At 41.9% G+C, this 25,813-nt stretch overlaps 1 protein-coding gene across 1 annotated transcript in view; it reads left to right on the top strand.

Moving 5' to 3' along the window:
• LOC116353716 (metabotropic glutamate receptor 5-like) overlaps positions 1–25,813 on the top strand; it is a 107,374-nt gene that overhangs the window by 49,368 nt on the left and 32,193 nt on the right. Inside the window, exons 4-5 of the mRNA XM_031791441.1 lie at positions 9,689–9,763; positions 10,013–10,187. Of these exons, the coding sequence (XP_031647301.1) occupies positions 9,689–9,763; positions 10,013–10,187 (250 nt within the window). The remainder of the gene's footprint in view (positions 1–9,688; positions 9,764–10,012; positions 10,188–25,813) is intronic.

The following is a 25,813-nucleotide window of genomic DNA, read 5'->3' as shown; positions in this document are numbered from 1 at the left end:
TTATAGTTACTGAGCCCTAAAACACTGTCTGTCTCTAGCTTCCACATAGCAGGAGTTATAGTTACTGAGCCCTAACACACTGTCTGTCTCTAGCTTCCACATAGCAGAAGTTATAGTTACTGAGCCCTAACACACTGTCTGTCTCTAGCTTCCACATAGCAGGAGTTATAGTTACTGAGCCCTAAAACACTGTCTGTGTCTAGCTTCCACATAGCAGGAGTTATAGTTACTGAGCCCTAACACACTGTCTGTCTCTAGCTTCCACATAGCAGGAGTTATAGTTACTGAGCCCTAACACACTGTCTGTCTCTAGCTTCCACATAGCAGGAGTTATAGTTACTGAGCCCTAACACACTGTCTGTCTCTAGCTTCCACATAGCAGGAGTTATAGTGACTGAGCCATAACACACTGTCTGTCTCTAGCTTCCACATAGCAGGAGTTATAGTTACTGAGCCCTAACACACTGTCTGTCTCTAGCTTCCACATAGCAGGAGTTATAGTTACTGAGCCCTAACACACTGTCTGTCTCTAGCTTCCACATAGCAGGAGTTATAGTTACTGAGCCCTAACACACTGTCTGTCTCTAGCTTCCACATAGCAGGAGTTATAGTTACTGAGCCCTAAAACACTGTCTGTGTCTAGCTTCCACATAGCAGGAGTTATAGTTACTGAGCCCTAACACACTGTTTGTCTCTAGCTTCCACATAGCAGGAGTTATAGTTACTGAGCCCTAACACACTGTCTGTCTCTAGCTTCCACATAGCAGGAGTTATAGTTACTGAGCCCTAACACACTGTCTGTCTCTAGCTTCCACATAGCAGGAGTTATAGTTACTGAGCCCTAACACACTGTCTGTCTCTAGCTTCTACATAGCAGGAGTTATAGTTACTGAGCCCTAACACACTGTCTGTCTCTAGCTTCCACATAGCAGGAGTTATAGTTACTGAGCCCTAACACACTGTCTGTCTCTAGCTTCCACATAGCAGGAGTTATAGTTACTGAGCCCTAACACACTGTCTGTCTCTAGCTTCCACATAGCAGGAGTTATAGTTACTGAGCCCTAACACACTGTCTGTCTCTAGCTTCCACATAGCAGGAGTTATAGTTACTGAGCCCTAACACACTGTCTGTCTCTAGCTTCCACATAGCAGGAGTTATAGTTACTGAGCCCTAACACACTGTCTGTCTCTAGCTTCCACATAGCAGGAGTTATAGTTACTGAGCCCTAACACACTGTCTGTCTCTAGCTTCCACATAGCAGGAGTTATAGTTACTGAGCCCTAACACACTGTCTGTCTCTAGCTTCCACATAGCAGGAGTTATAGTTACTGAGCCCTAAAACACTGTCTGTGTCTAGCTTCCACATAGCAGGAGTTATAGTTACTGAGCCCTAACACACTGTCTGTCTCTAGCTTCCACATAGCAGGAGTTATAGTTACTGAGCCCTAACACACTGTCTGTGTCTAGCTTCCACATAGCAGGAGTTATAGTTACTGAGCCCTAACACACTGTCTGTCTCTAGCTTCCACATAGCAGGAGTTATAGTTACTGAGCCCTAACACACTGTCTGTCTCTAGCTTCCACATAGCAGGAGTTATAGTTACTGAGCCCTAACACACTGTCTGTCTCTAGCTTCCACATAGCAGGAGTTATAGTGACTGAGCCATAACACACTGTCTGTCTCTAGCTTCCACATAGCAGGAGTTATAGTTACTGAGCCCTAACACACTGTCTGTCTCTAGCTTCCACATAGCAGGAGTTATAGTTACTGAGCCCGAACACACTGTCTGTCTCTAGCTTCCACATAGCAGGAGTTATAGTTACTGAGCCCTAACACACTGTCTGTCTCTAGCTTCCACATAGCAGGAGTTATAGTTACTGAGCCCTAACACACTGTCTGGGTCTAGCTTCCACATACACAGAAACATGGTTGCCATGTTCTCAGAACATAGTAATGTTTCAGACACGTTTCATGGTAACGTTGCAGGAACATTCAAGTGTCCAGATTTTTGTGGGCCAGGAGAATATTCCAGCACACCTACAGTACATACACAACATGGTTGCCAAGTTCATAGAACATAAGATATGAATGTTCTAGACCTGCTTCATGGGAACGTTGCAGGAACCATTCTGTGTAATAGTTGTCAGGGCATCTCAGGACGTCTCCTGATGGTCCCCCCACCAAAAAAAGTTATCCCCCAAAAACTATTTAATTACACGTCAGGTCTTGTTCATTTCGCCAAGTCAATCAAGGCTTTTATTGGTGAACCACTGATCCATTCATAGCTCTTTGTCTGTTGCCAAGGATACCTGCACATTCTCTCTGCTTTTAACATAGTGTTTTCAATTTACATATTTGCATGTTAATTTATACAGTAATTATGTCCTCACCTGAGGATTAGAACCTCTTGGTTCACGGTACTCGCATCTTCCTGCTGAGATTAGAACCTCTTGGTTCACGGTACTCCCATCTTCCTGCTGAGATTAGAACCTCTTGGTTCACGGTACTCCCATCTTCCTGCTGAGATTAGAACCTCTTGGTTCACGGTACTCACATCTTCCTGCTGAGATTAGAATCTCTTGTCTCATGGTACTCCCATCTTCCTGCTGAGATTAGAATCTCTTGTCTCATGGTACTCACATCTTCCTGCTGAGATTAGAATCTCTTGTCTCATGGTCTCACATCTTCCTGCTTCACAAACATGTCTGTGTCAGGTATCGATTCATTTGACTATTTTCATCATTGATTTGATTGATTTATTCCAGTAATTGAAGGGCTTTCTGTCTAGTTGTCTAACGTTGGTGGGGCATGTTAACCTGTTTTAATGTTACTCTATTTTCTTGATCATAGTGATTCAGGAGTTGAGATTTACTTGAAAGTACATTCACCCTATTGTTTAATCAAATTGTTTCATTTACAAAAGTGCCTAGGGAGGAGGGGTTAGGGCTTCTTCTGGACAGGGCTTAACTATACTGGCCCAAAACCACATGTCCTAGATGATTGGGCCATTGGTTAGGGAGTTTGACATTGGTGCTTGTGGCCTGGGTTCCAGACTCTGTCCTCTAGGGGAGCCAGTCACCCTGCTCTCACCTTCTTATATATACAGTATGTTAATGTACTTATTGGCAATAGTTACAACACACTTATCTGATCTAATTCTAATGAGCTTATCAATGACACGTTTGTTCTACATTGTATATGTGGTATAGAGTTCTCTTTGAGATGCTCAGCTGTTTAGATTTAATGTGGTCTGAATTCATGCTCATCTTTCAATGACCAGGTCTCCATCCAATGTTTTTATGGGGGAGTAAAGTATATGTTGGATAAAATATGTAATGAAATGAAATATTTGTCGCTAAACATTCCTAATATTGACAAAACAAAATATGCTAGACAAGGTGGGATCTTTTTGTGTCAAATATTGATATAACCATCATATCGAAAGTAAACTTGGAGTCACGCAATGATATGTTGTGTGGTCCTCCCACTACGACTCGGGAAACCATGCAGTTTATTAGGCTACAGATGAAATAACTTATGATGACCTTCACAGGGAGGTGAAAGGTCTGATGAACTTCACAGGGAGGAGAACGTTCTGATGAACTTCACAGGGAGGTGAAAGTTCTGATGAACTTCACAGGGAGGTGAAAGGTCTGATGAACTTCACAGGGAGGTGAAAGTGCAGTGATCTTGATGCTCCTTTCTAATAAATATCCAGGGATCTGATTCTGGTGACATGATGATCGACACTTGACTGCCTTTTTGACAAATACAAATAATCTCCCTCATATCCTTAATAATCTCAGCATGTAGACCAACCTACCGACACAGCCTACCCACACTGTATCTGCAAGCTGTTGGCTATAGCGCACGTGCCAAGACCAGAGTAGACACATTGGCTATTTAACACAACAGTTTTTGTGAGAAAGCTATCGGTAGAGTTGAAAATGTAATGTAAACACATACACCCACTGATTTTTATCAGCAACAAATCCATTTGGTGGAAACACACCACTGGTGGGAAAATGCGCATATTTTCATTATGCAGATTTTCTAATATTCACATGAAAATCTGTTGCCAATTGGATGGAAGAAAATTGAATTAGAGCAGACAGATGACATTAAAATATTTTGCTAAGAATGTTAGAGTAGGGAGATTCACATAGCGGGTCTAAAACACAGGCCAACAACACCAATGACGAACGCCCTAGCCACTGTCCCAATAAGGGATATATCTAGGTCATGTGCTTATTGGGCCAGTATAGTTAGGCCATGTCCAGAAGAAGCCCTAACCCCTCCTTCCTAGGCAGTAGTGTGATAGGTAGAAGGCTGTAAGCAATGGGGTATATTCATATCTCAGCTCTGTTAAAAATACACGCAAGACACATTTGTATTGATCATAGTGTTTCAGGAGGATCCTTTTAACAGGTTAACAAGGCCCACCAACAAAAGACAATGATAGCTGAAATAAGTCAATCACATCACAAATGATAGTAGTCAGAATAACTGATACATGACACAGCCATTGTGACGTAGAAGGAAGATTGGTGTATCGTGTCCCAAGAGGTTGGTAGTTCAAATCCCAGGTGAGGACTGCTGAATAATAATTACTTGAGAAATAAACATTCAAAACGTGTGTCAAATATGTAAGTTGAAAAAACAGAATATTAAAAGCAATGTGTGTGAGTATCCTTGACAATGAGCTATGGATGGATCAGTGGTTCACCAATCAGGGCCTTAATTGGCTTGGCAACAGTAACAAGTCGTAAAAAAACAAACTAATTGAATATTCCTGCACCGTCCTCATGAAACGTGTCTAGAACAATAATATTGTATATTCTGAGAACATGGTCACCACGTTCTGTGTATGTTTGGTGAGACGTGGAAGGAATATTGTCCCAACCGTCAGGAAACTGGATACATGAATGTTCCTGCAACGTTCCCATAAAACGTGTCTAGAACAATAATATTGTGTGGTCACCACGTTCTGAATATGTTCTGTTTGCCGTTAAGGGAATGATCTAACTCTAACATCAAAACATGCTAAAAACAGCATCACAAGGTTTTTACTAACATAGATAGAATGTTCTCCTAACTATCGGAAAACTAGACACACAAACAGTAGGGGAACATCATAAAAACATTCTCTCTCCCCACTTTTTTGTTGGGGGGTGGGGGGGTTGTATTTATTGAAATAGGACAGTGAAGCCGAGACAGGAGAGATTGTGAGTCAGAAGGATATGGGTCAGATTGGGACCCATGGCGACTGTGGTATACATGTGTGCTGAGGACTGTGGGACGAACCACTGGACCACACAGGTGGACAGGTGGATGTTATTTATTGTTAGGCAACTACAGCATGTTAAGCCTCACCCATGACTTCAAATCAATACTACAGATGATGGGGAGAAGAGATCAGAGAGGACATACGAGAGGAAGAAAAGACACATGGAGAGAGATCTGAGTCTGAGCTGCACTTAAAGAAACTTCTAGACGTTAGAAGATAAGAGGTGAAGGGGGCAGGTGTTTCTGGTGTGAGCCAGAGTCCTGGTGAGAATTGGTTTGTCCTGAGCAGATAATTGCCATTGTGATGGGAACGGCTGTGACAGCTGAGGCTGAATGGAGAGCACATTATGTGTTGTTGGCTGCTGTTCTGATCTGCTCACTTCTGTGTCTCGAAAGATATTACATTTTGTATAGAGATACATTTTTCTCCACTCTCTATTTTCCTCTATCCCACCAGGAAGCCGGCTCTCCATCAGTCTCCCACTGTGTGTGTTTGTGTGTAGCTGTGTGTGCTTCACAAATTATTCCCAGTTTGACTGAGTGAAGGTGGTTACGTGGTTGTTAAGGGCTGGAGTGTGTGTGTGTGTGTGTGTGTGTGTGTGTGTGTGTGTGTGTGTGTGTGTGTGTGTGTGTGTTTAACCACATGAAAAAATATAATAGTATACTATGGTATGAATACTGTAGTATTACCATGTTTATATACTATTATATTCCCTGTAGTGTTTTTGCATTACTGTAGTATACTGTAGTATTTACGGTAGTGTTTTGGTATTACTGTAGTATACTGTAGTATTTACGGTAGTGTTTTGGTATTACTGTAGTATACTGTAGTATTTACTGTAGTGTTTTTGCTAACATGACTGTAGTATACTGTAGTATTTACGGTAGTGTTTTTGCTAACATGACTGTAGTATACTGTAGTATTTACGGTAGTGTTTTTTACAGACATTACTGTAATATTTACTGTAGAGTTTTTGTTTCATTATCTTTGACATAGAAGTGGAGCTTTCTCCTTGAGAAAATGTATTAGAGAACTACTAAATAGCCTAGTGGTTAGAGCGTTGGACTTGTAACCGAAAGGTTGCTGGATCGAATCCCTGAATTGACGAGGTAAAAATCTATCATTCTGCCCCTGAACAAGGCAGTTAACCCACTGTTTCCTGGGTGCTGAACACCTCTCTGATTCAGAGGGGTTGGGTTAAATGCAGAAGACACATTTCAGTTGTACAACTGACTAGGTATCACTCCTTTCCCTAAAAGAGTACATTTTCCATAACCCGCAATTAAGTAGAACTGGAGTCTGAACAGAGAGTTCAGAGCTTCTACTCTTTTCTTTACCCTGTAGGGAACACAACATATACTCTATACTTGGCATGTACATTTTTCACTCATTGGTGGGGGGAGGGTAGTGGGTGGGATATATGCAAATGAATACTGTAGTATTACTATATTGCTTGTCAAGTTGTTTAGGTGTTATAATTATTTCTGCCCAAACTTGAAAACGTCTTGCTCAACACGTGAAGGATGCAAAGGTACAACTCAATTCCTTTTTAGTGGTTTATTATGGTTTTGATGCCATTTGTTGAATATGTTGAAACAGTTGATTTGTTGAATAGAGTAGTTGAATGACAGAGGAATATGGAATAGGTTGATAACCAGTTGATTTGTTGAATAGAGTAGTTGAATGACAGAGGAATATGGAATAGGTTGATAACCAGTTGATTTGTTGAATAGAGTAGTTGAATGACAGAGGACTATGGAATAGGTTGATAACCAGTTGATTTGTTGAATAGAGTAGTTGAATGACAGAGGACTATGGAATAAGTTGATAACCAGTTGATTTGTTGAATAGAGTAGTTGAATGACAGAGGACTATGGAATAGGTTGATAACCAGTTGTGTCTTTAGGGTTGAACAATGAGCTGTTTGTATGTTGAGGACCCAAGCAAAGCTAAGCCCAAACATTTTATACCCATGTTTATCTGCCAGGTGCGCATGTAAAAGTAGTCCCTCCAGAAATCCTGGCTCAATGTTTTTAGTTCCACCCGTGTTTTGGGGTTATCTGCCCTCTTGAGGCCTGGAGTTCTTTAAAGGAAGAGCTGCCATTGTGCTCATGTTTTGAGTGTTCTGGTTTTTTGACGCATCATTGCTATATTACTACTGATTGTTATTGCAGACACTGTAGTGTTTTGCGGACATTACTGTAGTATTTATTACAGTGTTTTCTTTGCAACAATACTGTTGTATTTAATATAGTATTCTACAAAATGCTATAGTAAGTACTCGACATGATTGAGGGATAGTACAGTGTGTAGTATAGTATTCTACAGTAAACTACAACATTATATAGTAAGTACTATAGTATGTGTTCATGTCGAGATGTGTGTTCTGTGACTGGTGTTGAGTTGATGTGAGGGGCTAAAGACTCGGATCTCCTCTCACTGGCAGCCTCTGTTCTCTGTCACAGGAATGTTCACATAGAATTTGTGCTTTTTAAGTGTCTGTGGGCATGGCCATACATGTGTTCATTAGTAAGGGGGTGGGTTGTCTGTACCATCTGTCTCCTACTTCTCTCACCGAGACACTAATTACAGGACTTTACACATTGCTCTGCTACCCAAGACACACACACACCCCGGAGGAGCTATAGGAGAACAGGCTCATTGTAATGCCTGGAATGGAACCAATGGAACGGAGTCAAACATGTTTGGTTTTTAAAATGAGGTGATTAGGTGGCCATGATGGTATGAGGGCCAGATTAGGAATTTAGCCAGGACACCAGAGTTAACACCATTACTCTTATGATAAGTGCCATGGGATCTTTAGTCACCACAGAGAGTCAGGACACCTGTTTAACGCCCCATCTGAAAGACGACACCCTACACAGGGCAATGTCCCCAATCGCTGCCCTGGGGCATTGGGATATGTTTTTAGACCAGAGGAAAGAGTGCCTCCTACTCTATGTGTGTGTGAGCAAATTACGTGTGTGTTTGCGTGTGTGTGTGGAGTGTCAGTGTACACTCTCAGAAAAAAAGTTGCTAGAACCTAAAAGGGTTATTTGTCTGTCCACATAGGAGAACCCTTTGAAGAACCATTTTTTGGTCCCAAAAGAGTTCTACCTGGAGCCAAAAAGGGTTCTCCTATGTGAACAGACAAAGAACCCCTTTGGAACACATTTTCTAAGTGTGTAGAGTCCTGTGAGTGTGCATAGAGAATAACTAAATATTCAAAGGGTCCACTCAGATAGTCCGTGTAGCCATTTTATTAGCTGTTTAGTGGTCTTATGGCTTGGGGATAGAAGCTGTTCAGGAGCCTGTTGGTGTCAGACTTGATGCACCAGTCCCGCTTGCTGTGCGGAAGCAGTGAGAACAGTTTATGGTTTGGTTGGCTGGAGTCCTTAACCATTTCCCGGGCCTTCCTTTCTCACCGCCTGATACAGAGGTTCAGGATGGCAGGGAGCTCAGCCTCAGTCATCTGCTGGGTTGTTTGATGAGTTTGGTACCATTCCATTCCAGCTATTACAATGACTTGTCCACCTATAGCTCCTATCTGAGCCCACTGGGACTTGTGAGGGGGATCAGAGCTGGGAAAAACTGGTACTAAAGGAAAGGTAGATAATGAAGGGGGGGATAAAGGGATAGATGAGAGATGGTGAAAGAGGGAGAACAAGAGAGGGAGAAACAACATGGATATAGAGAGAAAGAAAGGGGAATCCTATCAAACATTCTGCCAGCATGCACTCCCCTTCATTAGCATAAATTCCAGGTCATCCACTCTCTCTTCTGTTGAATGTGTGTTAAACAGAACAGACTCTATAAAAATATATATACAGTACCTGATCTCTCTCTCTCTCTCTCTCTCTCTCTCTCTCTCTCTCTCTCTCTCTCTCTCTCTCTCTCTCTCTCTCTCTCTCTCTCTCTCTCTCTCTCTCTCTCTCTCTCTCTCTCTCTCTCTCTCTCTCTCTCTCTTATATATATATATATATATATACAAATATTTCTCTCTCGTATGTATGTATGTGTGTTTCTCTCTCTATTGTGAGTATTCATTTATACAGTACCTGATCTCTCTCTCTCTCTCTCTCTCTCTCTCTCTCTCTCTCTCTCTCTCTCTCTCTCTCTCTCTCTCTCTCTCTCTCTCTCTCTCTCTCTCTCTCTCTCTCTCTCTCTCTCTCTCTCTCTCTCTCTCTCTCTCTCTCTCTCTCTCTCTCTCTCTCTCTCTCTCTCTATATATATATATATATATATATACAAATATTTCTCTCTCGTATGTATGTATGTGTGTTTCTCTCTCTATTGTGAGTATTCATTTAGAACCGAGACTATTAGTCTTGTTGAGCATTCTATACATTACAGACATCCTCTCTTCTTGTCGCTCACCGCCCTCTCTACTGTCTCCTAGGTAACTACGGGGAGAGTGGGATGGAGGCCTTCAAGGATATGGCTGCCAAGGAGGGCATCTGCATCGCCCACTCTGGTAAGATCCTACTGGGGATGTCATTAACCAGGAAGTACATTTAGTCTGAGTGCCACATGGGACTACCTCAGGGCAATTGACACCATATTTTTCATGTAGTGCACTGCCATGTGCAAAAGTAGTACACTATGTGGTGAAATAGGATATTAGGTAAGTTTCCCTTGGGGAAATTACATGAAGTGAAACAGGGACAATTAAATGACTCCTTAATCACTTACCTCATCTCCTGGTGTGTGTGTCTTATGGTAGGTAAGATCTGGAGCAACGCGGGGGAGAAGAGTTTTGATAGGCTGCTGGAGCGTCTCAGAACCCACCTGCCCAAGGCCAGGGTGGTAGCCTGCTTCTGTGAGGGCATGACAGTCAGGAACATCCTCATGGCCATGAGACGGCAGGGACTGGTGGGGGAGCTCCTACTGGTCGGCAGGTCAGTGGACACTGGAAATGCAGACACACACACACACACACACAGAGACTGACACGCACACATTCTGACAGACACTGTACATAAACATACAGTATGTGGACACTTGCTCGTCGAACATCTCAATCCAAAATCATGGGTATTAATATAGAGTTGGTCCCCCCATTGCTGCTATAACAGCCTCCAGTCTTCTGTGAAGGCTTTCCAGTACTTTGCTGCGGGACTTGGTTCTATTCAGCCACAAGAGCATTAGGGAGGTCGTGCACTGATGTTGGGCGATTAGGCCTGGCTCGCAGTCAGCATTCCAATTCATCCCAAAGGTGTTCAATGCGGTTAAGGTCAGGACTATGTGCAAACCACTCAAGTTCTTCCACAGTGATGTCAACAAATAATTTCTGTATGGACCTCGCTTTGTGCACAGGGGCATTGTCATGCTGAAACAGGAAAGGGCCTTCCCCAAACTGTTGCCACAAAGTTGGAAGCACAGAATTGTCTAAGGATGTCATTGTATGATGTAGGGTGAAGATTTCCCTTCACTGGAACTAAGGGGCCTGAACCATGAAAAACTGCCACTCCTCCTCCATCAAACTTTACAGTTGGCACTATGCATTGGGGCAGGCAGCGTTCTCCTGACATCTGCCAAACCCAGATTCGTCAGCTGGACTGCCAGATGGTGATTCGTGATTCATCACTCTAGAGAACGTGTTTCCACTCCTCCAGAGTCCAATGGTGGCGAGCTTTACACCACTCCAGCCGAAGCTTGGCATTGAGCATGGCGATCTTAGGCTTGTATGCGGCTGCTTGGCCATGGAAACCCATTTCATGACGCTCCCGAGTAACATTTATTGTGCTGACGTTGCTTCCAGAGGCAGTTTGGAACTTGGTAGTAAGTGTTGCCACCGAGAACAGACAATTGTTATGTGCTACGCTGTTCAGCACTCGGTGGTCCCATTCTGTGAGCTTGTGTGACCTACCACTTCACGGAGGAGCCGTTGTTGATCCTAGACGTTTCCACTTCACAATAACAGCACTTACCGTGCTAGCAGGGCAGAAATTTGACGAACTGACTTGTTGGAAAGGTGGCATCCTATGACTGTGTCACTTTGAAAGTCACTGAGCTCTTCAGTAAGGCCATTCTACTGCCAATGTTTGTCTATGGAGATTGCATGGATGTGCGCTCAATTTTATACAGCTGTCAGCAATGGTGTAGCTGAAGTAGCCAAATCCACTCATTTGAAAGGGTGTCCACATACCTTTGTATATAAAGTGTATATGTGTGTGTTTGTGGGTGGTGTAAGGGGATAAGTGAGGGAATTGAATTAGATAGGAGGGTAGGATAACACATATATGGGGGATGAAGAGAGAGAAAGTGGGGAGGGGATAGAGAGAGAAAGAGAGAGAGAGAGAGAGAGAGAGAGGGGGGAGGGGGAGAGCGAGCGAGAGAGAGAGGAGCTGAACTGTTGTACTCTCCCCTCCCCTCCATGTATGTCTCTTCTCTCTCCCCCTCTGTCCCCCCTCTCCCCTCCACTCTCTCTCTGTCTCTATGTATCTCTCTTCTCTCTAACACATTCAGTCTGTCTTCCTCTCTGCTCCTAGCAGTTCTGCTTTGTTCTACATCTCCCTTGTGCCCCCCCTCACTCCCTTTTAAGAGTTCTGAGGTGTTTCTGCTCGAGGTGCAGACCCCACACCATCTCACAATGCACAAGGGGACAACTGCTTACACTACACTCCGTTGTGTGTATGTGTGTGCATGCCAAGCTCACTCTGGCCTCTTGAACCTCTGTTGCCATGCCAACCTTTTAATTAACATAGTCATAAACATTTTAGCACCTACACTGTTAGCACCATGGAGAATAGAGACAGGCTCATGTCCTGTTATCCTATGTAATGTTAAATTCATTCCATTGAATTTCTATTCAATTCTATTTATCCCTTCAGTAACCTTACCTGAATAGCAGCGTGATCATGCTCATCATCCTCATCGCTACCATGCTCTTCATTCACTAAGTTACTGGGAGACCGGTATGTACACACATCAGGAGGATAATCAATCACATTACACGTCAAACTGTTTTTACCAATCCGTTTGTCACTAAGTGCTGAATAGCAACCCAGCTCTGAACCTCCTAACGGAGAATAGATGGGATCACTCCTTCACTCTGAAGGACCTCAACCTGCCAGCATTATTACCACCTGCACCCTGCACCTGCCAGGCATCTATAGTGACTCAGACACACCACACACACACCCAGACCCACACACACACACCAACCCACCCTTGCATTCCCCTGTGTGTTTGGAGTTTGTTAGTATTGATTCTTTCTCTCTCCCAGCATCCCTAGTGGCCAGTTTCAAACCCAGTAATGAACAGTGCTGTTGAGATAAAGGTATAAACACCACGTGTAAACACACACACTTTCACAATAGCCTACAGTGCCCTCCACTAATATTGGCACCCTTGGTAAATATGAGGGTTGTGAAAAAAAATCTTTATTCTTTATCCTCTTGGTCTTTCATTCAAAATATTCACAACAATCTAACCTTTAATTAAAGTAAAATAATTGAAAAATAATTATGAATCTGATCCTAATTATTGTCACCTCTTCATTCAATACTTTGTGCAACCTCCCTTTGTCAAGATAACAGCTCTGAGGGATCTGAGACCATTCCTCCATACAGAAACTCTCCAGATCCATCAGATTCTGATGTCCACGCTTGTGGACTCCTCTTCAGCTCATCCCACAGGTTTTCTATGGGGTTCAGGTCAGGGGACTGGGATGGCCACGGTAAAACCTTGATTCTGTGTTCAGTGAACCATTTTTGTATTGATTTTGAGGTGTGCTTTGGATCGTTGTCCTGCTGGAAGATCCAACCACGGCCCAGTTTAAGTTTCCTAGCAGAGGCAGTCAGGTTCTGATTTAATATCCGCTGGTACTTGGAGTCCATGACACCATGTATTCTAACAAGTTGTCCAGAGAACCGTTGGAAGATAAACAGCTCCACATCAGAAATACAGTGTAGACATTGTTAATGTTGTAAATAACTATTGTAGGTTGAAATGGGTGATTTTTTAATTGAATATCTACATAGGCATGCAGAGGCCCATTATCAGAATCCATCAATCTTGTGTTCCAATGGCATGTTGTGTTAGCTAATCCAAGTTTATAATTTTAAAAGGCTAATTGATCATTAGAAAACCCTTTTGCAATTATGTTAGCACAGCTGAAAACTGTTGTCCTGATAAAAGAAGCAATAAAACTGGCCTTCTCTGAAGGTTTGGCCTGGATGGTGTTCAGAGATAGATGGGAGTAGTTGAATGGAGCTGAAGGTTGGGACTGGATGGTGTTCAGAGATAGATGGGAGGAGTTGAATGGAGCTGAAGGTTTGGACTGGATGGTGTTCAGAGATAGATGGGAGTAGTTGAATGGAGCTGAAGGTTGGGACTGGATGGTGTTCAGAGATAGATGGGAGGAGTTGAATGGAGCTGAAGGTTGGGACTGGATGGTGTTCAGAGATAGATGGGAGGAGTTGAATTGAGCTGAAGGTTGGGACTGGATGGTGTTCAGAGATAGATGGGAGGAGTTGAATTGAGCTGAAGGTTGGGACTGGATGGTGTTCAGAGATAGATGGGAGGGGTTGAATTGAGCTGAAGGTTGGGACTGGATGGTGTTCAGAGATAGATGGGAGGAGTTGAATTGAGCTGAAGGTTGGGACTGGATGGTGTTCAGAGATAGATGGGAGGAGTTGAATGGAGTTGAAGGTTGGCAATAATAACAACTAATAACAACAAGATAACTAATGTAAAATATAGTGTCCATAAAACTTATATAGGTTCAGAACCTTTGTGAAGGAAATAGATGGGAGAGGTTGAGGTTAGTGGAAGGACAGGAGTGAAAACAAACAAATGATAACTATTGTTAAAATAGACTGTCCGTAAAATGTATAGAGTTTGTATAAGCTGGAAGTAGAAGTGTTGTTGTTCACTAGTTTACTAGTGGGGAGGTAAGGTTAGAAAGTAATAAAGTAAAATATATTTAGAAAAGGTTTGTGTAAATGTACAGTACCAGTCAAAAGTTTGGACACACCTACTCATTCAAGGGTTTTTCTGATTTTTTAAAACTATTTTCTACATTGTAGAATAATAGTGAAGACATCCAAACTATGAAATAGCACATATGGAATCATGTAGTAACCATTAAAGTGTTAAACAAATCAAAATATATTTTATATTTGAGATTCTTCAAAGTAGCCACCCTTTGCCTTGATGACAGCTTTGCACACTCTTGGCACTCTCTCAACCAGCTTCATGAGGTAGTCACCTGGAATGCATTTCAATTAACAGGTGTGTCTTGTTGAAAGTTAATTAGTGGAATTTCTTTCCTTATTAATACGTTTGAGCTAATCAGTTGTGTTGTGACAAGGTAGGGTGGTATACAGAAGATAGCCCTATCTGGTAAAATACCAAGTCCATATTATGGCAAGAACAGCTCAAATAAGCAAAGCAAAACGACAGTCCATCATTACTTAAAGACATGAGGGTCAGTCAATCCGTAAAATTTCAACAACTTTGAACATTTTGTCAAGTGCAGTCGTAAAAACTATCAAGTGCTATGATGAAACTGGCTCTCATGAGTACTGCCATAGGAAAGGAAGACCCAGAGATAACTCTGCCGCAGAGGATAAGTTCATCAGCGTTACCAGTCTTATAAATTACAGCCCAAATAAATTCTCCAAAGAATTCAAGTAACAGACACATCTCAACATCAACTGTTCAGAGGAGTCTGTCAATCAGTCCTTCATGGTCAAATTGTTGCAAAGAAACAACCACTATTTGTTTTATTTAACCTTTATTGAACTAGACAAGTCAGTTAAGAACATATTCTCATTTTCAATGACAGCCTACCCCGGGCCAAACCCTAACCCTAACCCTTCCCCGGGCCAAACCTTAACCCTACCCCGGACAACCCCGGGCCAAACCCTAACCCTAACCCGGACAACCCCGGGCCAAACCCTAACCCTAACCCAGACAACCCCGGGCCAAACCCTAACCCTAACCCTAACCCGGACAACCCCGGGCCAACCCTAACCCTAACGCTAACCCGGACAACACTGGGCCAAACCCTACCCCGGGCCAAACCCTAACCCTAACAACACTGGGCCAAACCCTACCCCGGGTCAAACCCTAACCCTAACCCGGACAACACTAGGCCAAACCCTACCCCGGGCCAAACCCTAACTCTAACCTGGACAACACTGGGCCAAACCCTACCCCGGGCCAAACCCTAACCCTAACCCGGACAACACTGGGCCAAACCCTAACCCGGACAACACTGGGCCAAACCCTAACCTGGACAACACTGGGCCAAACCCTACCCCGGGCCAAACCCTAACCCTAACAACACTGGGCCCAACCCTACCCCGTGCCAAACCCTAACCCTAACCTGGACAACACTAGGCCAAACCCTACCCCGGGCCAAACCCTAACTCTAACCCAGACAACACCGGGCCAAACCCTAACCCTAACCCGGACAACACTGGGCCAAACCCTAACCCGGACAACACTGGGCCAAACCCTAACCCGGACAACACTGGGCCAAACCCTAACCCGGACAACACTGGGCCAATTGTGCGCTGCCCTATGGGACTCCCAATCCCGGCTGGTTGTGATACAGCCTGGAGAAGAAGACACTTGCTTGGGCCAAGAAATACAAGCAATGGACATTAGACCGGTGGAACCACTGTGTCTTTGTGAGACGCAGAGTAAGTGAACAGATGATCTCTGCATGTGTGGTTCCCACTGTGAAGCGTGGAGTGGGAGGTGTGATGGTGTGGGGGTGCTTTGCTGGTGACACTGTATGTGATTTATTTAGAATTCAAGGCATACTTACCCAGCATGGCTACCACAGAATTCTGCAGCGATACTCAATCCCATCTGGTTTGGTTTTAGTGGGACTATCACTTGTTTTTCAACAGGACAAGGACCCAAAACACAAAATTGTCCAAATGGGTGAAGTGAAATGAAAAAAAAACACTTGTTTCTAAAAAAAACAGAAAGGTGGTGTGTGCATATGCATTTACCCCCTTTGCTATGAAGCCCCTAAATAAGATCTGGTGCAACCAAATATCTTCAGACATCACATAATTAGTTACATAAAGTTCACCTGTGTGCAATCTAAGTGTCACATGATCTGTCACATGATCTCAGTATATATACACCTGCTCTGAAAGGCCCCAGAGTCTGCAACACCGCTAAGCAAGGGGCACCATCAAGAAAGTGACACTATGAAGACCAAGGAGCTCTACAAACAGGTCAGGGACAAAGTTGTGGAGAAGTACAGATCAGGGTTGGGTTATAAAAAATTATCAGAAACTTTGAACATCCCACGGAGTACCATTAAATTCATTATTAAAAAAATGAAAGAATATGACACCACAACAAACCTGCCAAGAGAGGGCTGCCCACCAAAACTCACGGATCAGGCAAGGAGGGCATTAATCATAGAGGCAAAAAAGAGACTAACGATAACCCTGAAGGAGCTGCAAAGCTCCACAGCGGAGATTGGAGTACCTGACCATAGGACCACTTTAAGCCGTACACTCCACAGAGCTGGGCTTTATGGAAGAGTGGCCAGAAAAAAGCCATTGCATAAAGAAAAAAATAAGTGACCATGTGGGAGACTCCCCAAACATATGGAAGAAGGTACTCTGGTCAGATGAGACTAAAATTTCGCTTTTTGGCCATCAAGGAAATCGCTATGTCTGGCGCAAACCCAACACCTCTCATCACCCCGAGAACACCATCCACACAGTGAAGCATGGTGTTGGCAGCATCATGCTGTGGGGATGTTTTTCATCGATAGGGACTGGGACACTGGTCAGAATTTAAGGAATGGTGGGTGGCGCTAAATACAGGGAAATTCTTGAGGGAAACCTGTTTCAGTCTTCTAGAGATTTGGATGTGGGATGGAGGTTCACCTTCCAGCAGGTGTCTTAAGAGGAAACATTTAAATGTCTTGGAATGGCCTAGTCAAAACCCAGACCTCAATCCAATTGAGAATCTGTGGTATGACTTATAGATTGCTGTACACCAGCGGAACCCATCCAACTTGAAGAAGCTGGAGCAGTTTTGTCTTGAAGAATGGGTAAAAATCCCAGTGGCTACATGCGCCAAGCTTATAGAGACAAACCCCAAGAGACTTGCAACTGTAATTGCAGCAAAAGGTGGCTCTACAAAGTATTGACTTTGGGGGGGGGGGGGGGGGTGAATAGTTATGCATTCTCAAGTGTTCAATTTGTTTGTCTTATTTCTTATTTGTTTCACAATAAAAAACATTTAGCATCTTCAAAGTGGTAGGCATGTTGTGTAAATCAAATGATACAAACTCCCCCAAAATCCATTTTAATTCCAGGTTGTAAGGCAACAAAATAGGAAAAGACCAAGGGGGGTGAATACCTTTTTTTGTATATATTTGCAAACATTTTGATGGGGGATTGGAAGTGATGCAAACAATCACATTGATGGAAGCTACAATCTATCTGCAATCTTAACGCTGATCAATCCCAGAAATACAGTAAAAAATGTAAAAACAGCAAAGACATTTTTTTGCTCATATTTACCAAGGGTTCCGATATTAGTGGAGAGCACAGTATATTGTGTTTGCAGAAAGACAGAGAGAGTGTGTTTGTGCAGGGTTGGGTAGGTTACTTTGTAATGTATTCCTTTACCGTTACTAGTTACTTGTCAAAATTGTGAGCTATTAACGTAACTTTTGGATTACCCAAACACAGTAACGTAATCTGATTACTTTCACCCTTAAAAGGCATTAGAAGAAGGCAAAAAGGATCAATCAAACGCGTTTGATGTGCCATCATAGTGGTGTCTGACTTGTGGTCAGACTCGCTCAGGTGGAACCAACTTAAACTTGGGCCTTTTTTAAATACCGAATTGATGTAATTGAGAAAACAGTAAAAGTAATCAAAGAAGTAATCATATAGTATTTGTAATCTGATGACAATATTTTTGCTGGTAACGTAACTGATTACAGCCACAGATTTTTTTGTAATCAGATTACATTAAGCCAAATACATGTAATCAGATTACATTAAGCCAAATACACATAATCAGATTACATTAAGCCAAATACATGTAATCAGATTACATTAAGCCAAATACATGTAATCAGATTACATTAACCCAAATACATGTAATCAGATTACATTAAGCCAAATACATGTAATCAGTTACTCCCCAACCCTGGAATATGAGTGGAGTTTCTCAGTGTGTGTCAATGCCTTCTGCCTTGCTCTGCTCTGATGTTGGTTTTCCTAAATGCTTTGTCACTCCACTCAATTGTCTCAATGCATGTTTACTCCATCAGTGTGTACAGTGTGTGTGTGTGTGTGTGTGTAACTAGTATTAATTTATTATATCTGTGTCCATATTGTTCATGAGTTTCTAGTAGACAGAGCATATGGTTCCAGAGAAAATGGCCTAATTAATGACAGAAGCATCTAGTCAACAATGGCATTATTTTTTATTAACTCTGCAACTCTTATAACTATTGACTTTACTCACAACTACCACCAGTTTGACCCAAAACATTGACAACAAATATATACTGACATAGTCAAATAAATCAAAGTTTGTCAAAAATAAATATGAAGGATATTTCATGCTGAAACCCTGTGTTATGTTAAACAGCAGTGGTTTTATTTAGGATAATGTTTTACAGCTTTGTCATTGTATTTTGTTATTATTTTATTGAATTATTTCATATATTTGACATGTGGTAAGGCCACACAGTGGGCCAGAGATAATTAGACACCTGTGATAATCTGAAGTTCCCAAAAGGGCCACTAGATGTTTTGTGATTCTACGTAAAATCTTTGAAAAATACCCAAATTCTGGAAGTTCACTGGTAAACTTCGAAAGTTTCCAGTAATATACCCTCCCTTTGCAAGCCTTAGATAAACACTCAGAAGAAACACAGACACATTCACACACACACACACACACACACACACACACACACACACACACACACACACACACACACACACACACACACACACACACACACACACACACACACACACACACACACACACACACACACACACACACACACACACACACACACACACACACACACACACACACATACACACACACACACACACACTAGTGATACGCGGGTTGACTCATAACCCGCAGTCCCCGAGGTTACATCACCAGGGCGGGTGGGTTTAGCCTCATTAAATATTATGTTGATGAAGGGCAGTTGGTGGCGAGCGGGTTGAATAAAGAGAAAAATATATTATAAAAAATATATGAATGTATAATTATTGCGCAATTTAAATCTATAGTCTACATTGAGGTTTTTCTTTCATTGTTTTAGGCTATCTGGCATTAGTGCATAAGCCTATAAGGGCCTAACTGTACGTGTGCCAAATACCCGACATGCCAATCGACAAATGCTTTTGGGAACGGAGGCAAAAAGGACAGTGTCGGAGTAAAATTCAATACAGTTTTTTTCGATTGCTAAACGACAGTGGGCACAACTGGAGTCACATGTTCAAAACTCTAACTACAGTCTGCACTACCAACAGTCACCGGAGCTAAACAGTTCACATCACCTGCAAAACTCATTCCAAGCAACACAACTCTTAACACATGGCTCAAAACACGCTCAGTGCAGCCAAACACTATGCACAACCCTCACTGAGATAACACACACTGTCACTCAGAACACACTGAGAGTAAAAACACTATGCACAACCCTCACTGAGATAACACACACTGTCACTCAGAACACACTGAGAGTAAAAACACTAGCATCACCAATACAGAAAATACTAACTTTTCATCTTTACAGTTTGAACCATTTCAGTGACTTCATACAAAGTCATATTTTCTTCTAAGAAAAGAGTGACATTCTTTCACATGATTTATTAACATTTTTAGAACATAACAATTCTTTAAGGTAAATGAAAATTAGCAGTTTGCTTCAATAGTCTGTAGTAATTTACGGAATTACAGTAATGAGAAAAAAAAGGTAGAAACTAAAAGTACATACTGTAATTCGAACAAATAATTGAGGGGCTAATCCTGCCTCTCTCTAGCATGAGGCCACAGGTTTTCTTCAACATCACATCTAATGTTTTCTCTTGCCATGCACCTGGGGAAGAACCTTCTGGAGTGCCTTATCCATCCCTGGCAGTCCTCTGGACTCGTGTTCTCACATCCGGCACGCATGGCTTCCAAAAGAGACATTTGGTCATGTGGGTGGTGACAAAACACTTTCCACCTCCAGGCAGAGAAAAACTCCTCTATTGGGTTGAGGAAGGGTGAATATGCAGGCAGGTACAAAACCATAAATCTGTGACAGCTGCAGAGTGGTGAAAGGCAACGTTATCGCAAACTATGACAAAAACTTGGGGGTTTCTTACTGGCTCCCCCTGTTCTGCTGGCACTAGCTGAGCATAGAGCTGTTCTAGGAAAGCTATAAGCCTTTCTGTGTTGTATGGGCCAATGAGTGGTGTGTTGAGAAGCAAACCATCATTGGCCATTGCAGCACACATGGTGATATTTCCCCCCCTTTGGCCTGGAACCTCCACAGTGGCCCTTTGACCTATAACATTCCTTCCTCTGCGCTGTGTTTTGGCAAGGTTAAATCCAGCTTCATCGATAAATACAAATGAATGTGGTCTTTCCAGTGCTTCCACCTCCATTACTCTCTGAAAAACAGTAAGTGCACAGTTTTACTGTAGAAATGCTAGTGTTTTTTTTTACTGTAAATATTTTGTATAGCTGTGTACGTAACCTCAGACGTCTTACCTGGACATATTGATATCTTTGCTCTTTTACCCGTTCACTGTTTCTCTCGAGCGGTACAGTGTATAACTGTTTCATTGTAACTTGGTGTTTCTTTAGGACTCGAGCAATAGTTGTTGTGCTGACAGAATTAACATTTTCAAATATATCATTATCAGCCAGCACTCTATCTTGAATCTCCCGCACAACCATGTCAACAATAGCATTTTCCTGTGCAGATTGGGTTGCACCCTCAACCCTGCCTCTCTCAATGAGAGACGATGGTTCACAACATGGTCTATAAGTGTAGCCCTTATTTCATCTGAAATAACAGCTCTTTGTCTTCTTTGTCTTCCTCCACGCATCCGCCCTCTCCCTGCCACCCTTCTCCCTCCACGAACCCATCTTCCTTGTTCCATTTCCAAAATGAGTCTTTCTGAGCTCTACCTATATATACTGTAATATGTGTGTGTGTTCACTAACAAGTCTAAAACAAGACACCTGCAATCAGCAGTGTTTGAAAGGCACAAGGCTGAAATCTATTCCGTTTTGAATGTGTGGTTCATAGTTTTGACAGCAGTGTGTTAGCATTTGAACAAAGTGCTGTAAATCCACAGTGTTGTGCAGGTTGTGGTTAAAGTCATGGGATAAGAGTGTAGAGTTTTGAAAACTGTGTCAAGCAATGAAAAACGAACTAGAGTTTGGTCCACAAGAACTGCTGCTGTGCAGACTGTAGTTAGAGTTTTGCACATGTGACTCCAGTTGTGTCCACTGTCGTTTAGCAATAAAAAAACCTGTAAGAAAAAAGGTGAGAAATGTTGAGTTGAAAATAAGGAGGACGGAGGGTATGTTTGGTGAAGTAATGTTTGGTGAAGTAATGTTTGGTGAAGTAATGTTTGGTGAAGTAATGTTTGGTGAAGTAATGTTTGGTGAAGTAATGTTCGATGAAGTAATGTTTGGTAAAGATTTGTTGAAGTGGTTAAAGAGGATGATAGCAGTGTTATGTGTGATGATTGTGAGGCGCTATACAAATTTGACAGTCACAAGGCAGAGGCTGTGTTTCAAACCCATAAAATACACAGCCTTGTCCATTTACCCATTCACCCCGTCACCACCTTGGACGTCGGTCCAAACGATTAGCCAAACAAGGGAAGCTTGCATCGTAAGCCCCTCAGCCCTTGTTTTTGAATGAGTTTGCGAGTGTACAATTATGTTCACTTTGGGGCCTGAAATGCCAGATAATTCAATTTGCGATGATTGTACATCCGCTAAGAAAAGTCAGGCGAAACTTAAACCCTCAACGTCAATATGGATAAGTCAACATACAAGTATAAGTAAAAACCGAATGTAAAAAGGTTAGAAATTGTTCTACTGATGCACATGACGGCACAAATACGTCTCATAAAAGTAATGATGCTCAAAGGAATATTGAATATTGACTACGCTTTGGATGGTGTATCAATACAACCAGTCACTACAAAGATACAGGTGTCCTTCCTAACTCAGTTGCCAGAGAGGAAGGAAACCACTCAGGGATTTCACCATGTCCAATGGTGACATTAAAACAGTTACCGAGTTTAATGGTTGTGATAGGATGGATCAGCAACATTATAGTTATTTCACAATACTAACCTAGTTGACAGATTTAGAAGAAGGAAGCCTGTACAGAATAAAAATATTTCAAAACATGCATCCTGTTTGCAACAAGACACTAAAGTAATACTGCAAAAACATGTGGAAAAGCAATTCACTTTTCGTCCTGAATACAAAGTGTTATGTTTGGGGCAAATCCAACACAATACATTACTGAGTACCACTCTCCATATTTGCAAGCATAGTGGTAGCTTCATTATGTTATGGGTATGCTTGTACTCGTTACTGTCGCATGGTGGAGTTTTTCAGGATAAAAATATAAATGTAAACGTAAACCTGGTTCAGTCTGCTTTCCACTAGACACTGGGAGGTGAATTCACCCCTCAGCAGGACAATAACCTAAAACACAAGGCCAAATCTACACTGGAGTTGCTTACCAAGAAGAAAGTGAATGTTCCTGAGTGGCCGAGTGACAGTTTTGACTTAAATCTGCTTGAAAATCTATGGAAAGAACTGAAAATGGTTGTTTAGCAATGATCAACAATCAATTTGAGCTCGAAGAATTTAGAAAAATAATAATTGTTAAATGTTGCACAATCCATGTGTGGAAAGTTCGTAGAGACTTACGCAGAAAGACTCACAGCTGTAATCACTTCCAAAGGTGATTCTAACATGAATTGACTCAGGGAGTTGAATAGGTATCAAGTGATTTATTATTATTTTATTTTTTTACAAATCTTAAACTGTTTCTTCCTCTTTGACATAACAGAGTATTTTGTGTAGATTGTTGTGATATAAATGTCAATGAAATCCATTTTAATTCCACTTTGTATCACAACTAAATGTGAAAAAGTTAAGGTGTGTGAATACTCTCTGAAGGCACTGTATCTAATTATAGACAAGTTGACTAACAAATAGCCTACCAAATAACGGAAATTGTTAGCAGAAATATGTAAATCAGGCTAAATAAAACCTGACCCCCCTGTCAACAAATGATTCTGGCGTCTCTGACTGCCGCCTACATTTTCTATATTAGTGGGTTTGGGTCGGGTGCGGGCCTCTTATTTTCACTTCATCACATATAAGTCAGGCGGTTGCAGATGTGTTATTAGCAATTGTGGGCGGTTGAACAAACAGCTGACTTGTGCACCACTAACACACAGACATACAGTGGGGCAAAAAAGTATTTAGTCAGCCACCAATTGTGCAAGTTCTCCCACTTAAAAAGATGGCCTCATAGGTACACTTCAACTATGACAGACAAAATGAGAGAAAAAAAATCCAGAAAATCACATTGTAGGGTTTTTTATGAATTTATTTGCAAATTATGGTGGAAAATAAGTATTTGGTCACCTACAAACAAGCAAGATTTCTGGCTCTCACAGACCTGTAACTTCTTCTTTAAGAGGCTCCTCTGTCCTCCACTCGTTACCTGTATTAATTATATATACTATATATATAATTATATATATATTATATATATAATTATATATATATTATATATATAATTATATATACTGTACACACACGCACATAAACACACACACATACAGTTTGGCTTGTATGTGTGAAATGACATGTGTGTGATGTGTGTGTGTGAAATGACATGTGTGTGATGTGTGTGTGTGAAATGACATGTGTGTGATGTGTGTGTGTGAAAGATTTCTTTAGATTAGATGAAATCTAAGAACGGTTTTACATCTCCCCGCATTAAACTCGCCACTCACCAAAACGCTGACTCTGGGTGAGCGGTTTCTTGTTTGTTTATGGCCCCATCCAGTTCGTGATGATTACGGATAAGAACTCTCTTGGTCTGCAACTTACCATGAGATATTCTCTATCAAGTGAGAAAAAGCTTGAGATTTCCATCACACTGGAATGCAGCGCACCAGTTGTTGTTTATGAAGAGACACACTGAGGACATGGTTTGATTGACATGACGTGTGTCTGATGTGTGTGTGATAGATTTCTTTAGATAACACAGAATCAAAGAATCTTAGAATCATCCCGAGGAGTCTCTTTTCTGGTCTGCCTCTTGTTGGCATGGAAATAACCCCTTCCATATTTATAGAGAGAGCTGACACCAATGTTGGGGTTACACAGTGTGTGTGTGTGTGTGTTCGTGTGTGTGTGTGTGTGTGCGTGTACATTTGTGCGTTAGTGTCTCTGGAATGATACAGTACAAATTGTGCACAGACGTCAATTCAACATCTATTTCATGTTGGTTCAACATTGGTTCATTGAAATGACGTGGAAACAGTGTTGATTCAACTAGTGTGCGCACAGTGTGTAGTGTTCTGAATTTCTCTTCCCTACTGCTATCCAGACAGGCAATGCTGATATGTTACCAGGGTCAGATACTAATGGCTAGGTGGAGTGGATCTAGCTAGCTAGCTAGCTAGTCACAGACATAGAATGCTTAACCTTGTAAAATCCCTCACCTTCCCTGATACCTGAAGTAACTGTCAACTTTATAAGAATATGTCAAAGATAAATACACAACACAGACGAGAAGTCAATATAGTACTAACGATCAATGGAAATAGTGTTTTTTCTGTAACGGGATTATTGATCTATGGGTCAGAGACACTGTCTATACAGTGAGCCTGAAATAGGATACTTGTTATTCGGCCATTGGTCCAGTTTTATTGCAAGGAATTCTAATTGGTCAACCACAGGCTTGGGCTGGGTTATAAACTACATCCTGCCCCTTTGTTCACTGAGAGAGAATCACTGAGAGAATCACTGAGAGAGAATCACTGAGAGATAATCACTGAGAGATAATCACTGAGAGAGAATCACTGAGAGAGAATCACAGAGAGAATCACTGAGAGATAATCACTGAGAGAGAATCACTGAGAGAGAATCACTGAGAGATAATCACAGAGAGAATCACTGAGAGATAATCACATAGAGATAATCACAGAGAGAGAATCACTGAGAGAGAAACACTGAGAGAGAATCACTGAGAGATTATCACAGAGAGAGAATCACTGAGGACAGGGAAGGAACGACCATCTACCATCGACCTCTCAGCATAATATCTATGATTTATACTCTTTGAATAAACCTTTTTTCCTCCCCATCGATTTGCTTTGGGGTCTGTGTTATTAAAGAATAACATCATCTGCTAACAACCTGAACCAAAATAACTGAGTAACTGTCTTCCCCTATAACATAAGATCCTTTGGGGACCCGAGTGGTGCAGCAGTCTAAGGCACTG

The sequence above is a fragment of the Oncorhynchus kisutch genome, linkage group LG15, assembly GCF_002021735.2.
Source record: "Oncorhynchus kisutch isolate 150728-3 linkage group LG15, Okis_V2, whole genome shotgun sequence".
NCBI classification, from domain to species: Eukaryota; Metazoa; Chordata; class Actinopteri; order Salmoniformes; family Salmonidae; genus Oncorhynchus; species Oncorhynchus kisutch.
The sequence above is the reverse complement of the archived record's forward strand: the minus strand, read 5'-3'. Positions and strand labels throughout refer to the sequence as shown.